Raw genomic sequence first — 5,034 nt, forward strand, 5'->3', positions numbered from 1 at the left:
AGCAAACGTACAGCTGGTGCTCGGAAGTAGTTAACTTTTATTTTGTTGTTGTTAATTTTGTTTCATGACAACAGATGCAAATATGTATCTTGAGTTGAAGGCAAAGTTGACCCTGGATCTGAAGCACACAGGCGTTCACTAATGTCCCCCCCATCCTGAGTGAATCCCGAACGACTCGGAAGGAAAAATAAAGTACAAACGAGTGCGTTGTGATAAAGAGAGTTTAATAGGGTAGAAAAGGAAGAGAAACTAAAGAAATGCCATCCTGTACAACCCAGTCAATAAAGTAAATTTAATGAAATAAAAATAAAACCAATTTTTCCCATTCTAATGAATTCCTATCCCCATCATGACTTCCCATCCCCCTGATCATTTCCTATCCCAACAACCTCCCGTTTCTGATCCCAAGGCTGAATTCCCAGCTCCCATCACCCTCCCATCCACCCAGCCGTCCACCCATTTTCTCCCGTCCGTGCTGGTCATGCCCACATCCATGCACGGACTGAGCATGGGCAGCGGGAGCGGGCTGCATGAAATCCCCTCGGCATCCCAGTGCAAGAACAGCTGCAGGCACAGGCCTTGCTGAGTGAACACCTACACTAGAGGAATTTAATAAGGAAGGCACTAAATAAGAGAAATGACCCGAAAGAAGAAATAAGTTTTGGATCTCAGCCATTTGGTGTCCCAACAAGCAGTTCCCATGCCCAACCTTTCCCACCCCAGCTATTGCCAACATCCCAACAGCTTCCCATTGCAACGTTCATTCGTGACCCGCGCATTTCCCATTGCCCCAGTTGCCCATCCCTGACAGTGGCAAACACTGCCTAGCTCCAGCACTGGAGAAGGGAGAGGGCGAGCGAGAGGGGCAAGGGCTGAGGAGCGTGTCTGAAGCTGGAGCAGGCGCCTGCAGAGGTCTCTGTGCCTGCATGCTGAGCGGGCCTGGGTGCTGCGGGGGCCGTCGAGGAGCGCAGGCTCACGGGTAGCCGTAATACTTGGCTATGGCGTGGTCCTTCTGCCGCTGCTCGAAGAATTGCACGGGGCCGATCTTCGTCTGGTGGGCCGCCCGCTGCCGCTCCTCCTGGGCCAGCTTCTTCAGGCGCTCCCGCTCGGGACGCTGCTGCGGCGTGATGGGCGCCGACGACTCCTGCTCCTCCAGCGGCGTGGGTGCCGCGCCGCTGCCCGCCCAGGGCCGCACGCAGGGCACGTAGTCCACGCGGGGCTGCGCCGGACGCTGCAGCGTGCGCGGCTGCGTGGGCAGAGCCTCCCGCTGCGCTTGGCCCCCCGCGGCTGGCAGGCACGGGGCTCTGGGCGCCTGCTGCAGGGGAGCTCTCCACGCTCGCGCCGCGCTGCCTGGTGGTGCCGGCACCGCCTGGGCCCTGTCGCCAGCTGGGGGCCGGGGGGCAGCGGGCACAGCGCCGGAGCCTGGCACCGTCGGCGGGGCCCTGGGCATGCTGCTGGGGCCGCTGGAGGTGGGCTGCGGCTGCACACAGGGCGGCTGGCGCACTGGCCCCAGCGCCTTCGCCCTGGCCCCCAGCGGCTGCAAAGTCTCGCTGGGGGTCTTTGGCCCCGGGTGCTGGCGCTGCAGCGTCTTGTCCCCGATGGCTTGGGGACGGAGCCTGTCCTGGGCCCGCACGGCACGGGCACGGGCACGGGGCTTAATGGGGGGGGGCTCCAGCAGCAGCTGCGTTCTCCGGGGAGGCGGTGCCGCTGCTCCTTGCCCCCCAGCAGCCCCCGGGCTTCGGGCTCTCTTGCCGGGCGCCCTGGTGCTGTCGCTCGCCGGCTGCTGCCTGCCGCTGCCTGCTTGGCTGGGGGTGCTGGTGGGCGCGGGGCGCTTGGCCCCCCACTTGGTGCCGGTGGGCGCAGGGGCAGGCGGGGGGCTCTTGAGGGGCCTCAGAGGGGGATTGGGCAGGGGTCTCCTAAGGGCTCTAATAAATTCAGGGTCGGCGGGGCTCTTGACGGGACTCAGAGGGGGATTGGGCAGGGGTCTCCTAAGGGCTCTAATACATCCAGGGTCGGGGGGGCTCTTGAGGGGACTCAGAGGGGGATTGGGCAGGGGTCTCCTAAGGGCAGTGAGGAATTCAGGGTCGGGGGGTCTCTTGAGGGGACGCGAGGGAGGGTTGGGCAGGGGTCTGCTAAGGGCAGTGAGGAATTCAGGGTGGGGGGGCCTTTTGGGGAGAGTGAAGGGAGGGTTGGGCAGGGGTCTCCTGAGGGCACTGAGCTGGGGACTGGCTGCAGGCTTGAGGGGGGAGCTCACTGCCGGCACAGCAGGGGGCTGCACCGACCGCCCACCCCGCACCTTCTCGGGGTGCACCCCAGGGGTTGAGGGTACCTCACCCAGCGCTCTGGTGGCTGCCAGTCCCTGTGCGCTCGGCTCCTCGATGTCCTCGGAGAGGTCGGGCAGCTCAGAGAGGAAGCGGCCGAGCACAGGACTGCTGGGGACACCGGGGAAGGCGTCCTGGGGCTTCACGGCATCGAGCCAGCTGAGCAGCTCCTCCAAGCCGGAGATGTCCAGGTCGGCCGGGAGCTGGTCCTGCAGGTGCTGCAGCTGCTGGCTGTCCCCTGCCAGGTAGGGAAAGGCCTCGGCGAAGGCATCGGGGCCCAGCTCAAGCAGCTCCAGGGGCTCCTCAGGCACCTCTGCAACTGTCGCCGCTGAGGAAAAAGCAAGCAAATCCCCCAGGATGGGCGATGCCAGCTTTCCCACGGCTCCTGGGTGTGGGGCACCCACCGGCCGGCTGTGCCAGCCCCAAACTCACCGTCGGGCGTCACCGTCTGGGTGCTGGCGGTCGTTGGAGCCTGGGCAGGCTCGGGGGGAGTGGGGCCGGGCAGCGGGGGCCCCTGGTCCTCGCTGAGCCCCACGGCGTGGTCGCAGGGCTCCGGCAGCTGCCCCCGGCTGCTGGTCAGGGTGCGGGGCGCGAGGAGCGCCTGCCCCCGCAGCGGAGGCCCCGGGACGAGGAGTGGTGGGGGGCCGGGGTGGGCAGGGGCCTGCAGCAGGCAGGTGCCTGCGGGGTGCAGGAGCTCCCCATGGAGCACGGCCCCGGGCCCCAACCAGAGGGGATCCTGGGGCAGCACCGTCCCCGTCACCACGGGCTGTCCCCACTGGTAGACGGGGGCACACGGAGGAGCGGTGTGGGGGAGCTGCCCCACAGCAGGGAGCTGCCCCACGGCGGGGAGCTGCCCAAGCTGCAGGTGGTGCCCCTCGGGTGGGAGGTGCCCCCCAGCTGGCAGCTGCACCCCGGCGGGGAGCTGCAGCACCTGGCCCTGGACCCCCGGCACCACGTGCCAGACGGTGGCCTGGGGCAGCGCGTAGGGGAGGGTGGGTACCTGGGGGGGCTGCAAGGGCAGCGCCGTCGCTCCGGGGAGGGAGGGCAGCAGCCAGGCAGCCACCGTTGGCGGCACGGCTGGGACGACGAAGGGGGAGTTTTGCGTCTGCGGAAACCGCGGAAGCCGTCTGGGGAAACCCTCTGTGGGAAAAAGGGCGCTGGGGTGAGATCTGGGGCGCTGGGCTCGCCAGCAGGGCCGCAGCCCCGGGAGGAGCGGGAGCCGGCTGCTGTACCTGCCATGGTGGCTGGAGAGTGGGGCGGTCGGTTGGGGAGCCCGGGCAACGGGGGTTCCGTCCCAACGGCTGACCAGCCCCTGGCCGCCATCTTGGTGAGGACTGCAGGCTTTGGACCCAAGCAGGCTTCCCATCGCAAGACTTTTCCATCCCCATCAGGCTTTCCCTCCCACGCATCATTTGCCATGCCCAGGACGGTTTCACACCAACACTTTCCCGTCCCAAGCGTTTCCCGTCCCAGTACCAGCTTTTCATCCTAACGGTCATTTCCCATCCTTACAATTTCACATGATAACAGAGTCCCATACGAGATATTTCCCATCGACACGAAGCGTTTCTTAATCCAAAGAGATCTCATCCCAAAGAATTCCCATCTCTCTGATTACTTTTCCAAGTACTTCCTTGCCCAGTGAATGTTACCCGCCCCATTAAACACTTCCCATCCCAATACTTTCCCATCCCGGGAGTGATTTCCCATCCCAATGCTTTTGCTTCCCAATGATTTCAAACCCAGGGAAGATTTCCCATCCCTTTGATTTCCTATCCCAATGGCTTCCCACCCCAAGGAAGTCTTCCCATCCCAGCAATGATCTCTCGGCCCACTCATCATTTCCCATCCCAATCATTTCCCATTGTCACCATCCAACAGACAGCTTAGCCAGCCCACAGCTATAGAGAGATCACAACGGGGATTTGGACGATTCTGTTAGATGCAAGGTCACGGAGACTTGGTGTGCTACCGATTGCTCTTTATTACAGATCAACACAGATCCCCAGTACCAAGGGCGCTGGGATGAATCTGGTGAATATGCAGATACAAGGCTCTTACATTTCTTACCAGGAAATAAACAGATATGTGCATTTCTCTCTATCCACCTTAGTAAAAAGATAGGAAGGGTAGAGCACTAATTAAGAGTAGCATGCTCAGCCACCGGGACGGAGGCTGCCGGCTCCTCAGCACCTCTAAGCAGCAGCACCTTCAAGTCTCCTCCTGCACCAGCAGCACATCAGCGTCTCTCGTTCCAGCAGCAGGACATCGGCGTCTCCCATTCCACCATCCAGACGTCCACGCCTCGAGTGCCACCAGCAGTACTCAATGCGAGCTGGACGCTCAGGGCACTTACGGCCACCCACCTTTGGGAGCTCAAAGGCTGACAGTGACTCTCTGCTGACCTCACACGGCTCTCGGGCGCCCCGATGGCAGAGGTTACGGCGGTAAGCTGACTGCCAGGAGAAAAGGCTGACGTGAAATGGCTGCTCCACAATGCCAGGAGCAAGGTCTGCTGGAATGGGGGTTCGGAGGGGAGCTCGGCCTTCGGCCTGGGAACCGCGCCTGGGAGCCAGGGACGTCCTTGGTGTGCAGCTGGACACCTGGGCCTGAGAAAGCAAGGTTTCTTTAAAGAGAATTGGAAGCATCGTCACCTAGTGGCTGTGTCAGGGGGACGAGAGAAATGCACAGCATCTCTTGGTTCCCTGAAGTG

The 5,034-nt window shown here is 62.6% G+C and overlaps 1 protein-coding gene across 1 annotated transcript; it reads right to left on the minus strand.

Annotated features, from left to right (window-relative positions):
* Positions 1-203: 203 nt before the first annotated feature.
* LOC121058312 (basic proline-rich protein-like) lies at positions 204-5,028 on the minus strand. The gene is made up of 3 exons (XM_040533686.1): positions 3,554-5,028; positions 2,754-3,461; positions 204-2,649 (listed from the first exon to the last, which is right to left on the minus strand). The coding sequence occupies exons 1-3, from the start codon at positions 3,738-3,740 to the stop codon at positions 974-976; spliced, it is 2,571 nt and encodes an 856-aa protein (XP_040389620.1). The 5' UTR covers positions 3,741-5,028; the 3' UTR covers positions 204-973.
* Positions 5,029-5,034: the final 6 nt, after the last annotated feature.

Source organism: Cygnus olor, chromosome 21 (assembly GCF_009769625.2).
Source record: "Cygnus olor isolate bCygOlo1 chromosome 21, bCygOlo1.pri.v2, whole genome shotgun sequence".
Lineage (NCBI taxonomy): Eukaryota > Metazoa > Chordata > Aves > Anseriformes > Anatidae > Cygnus > Cygnus olor.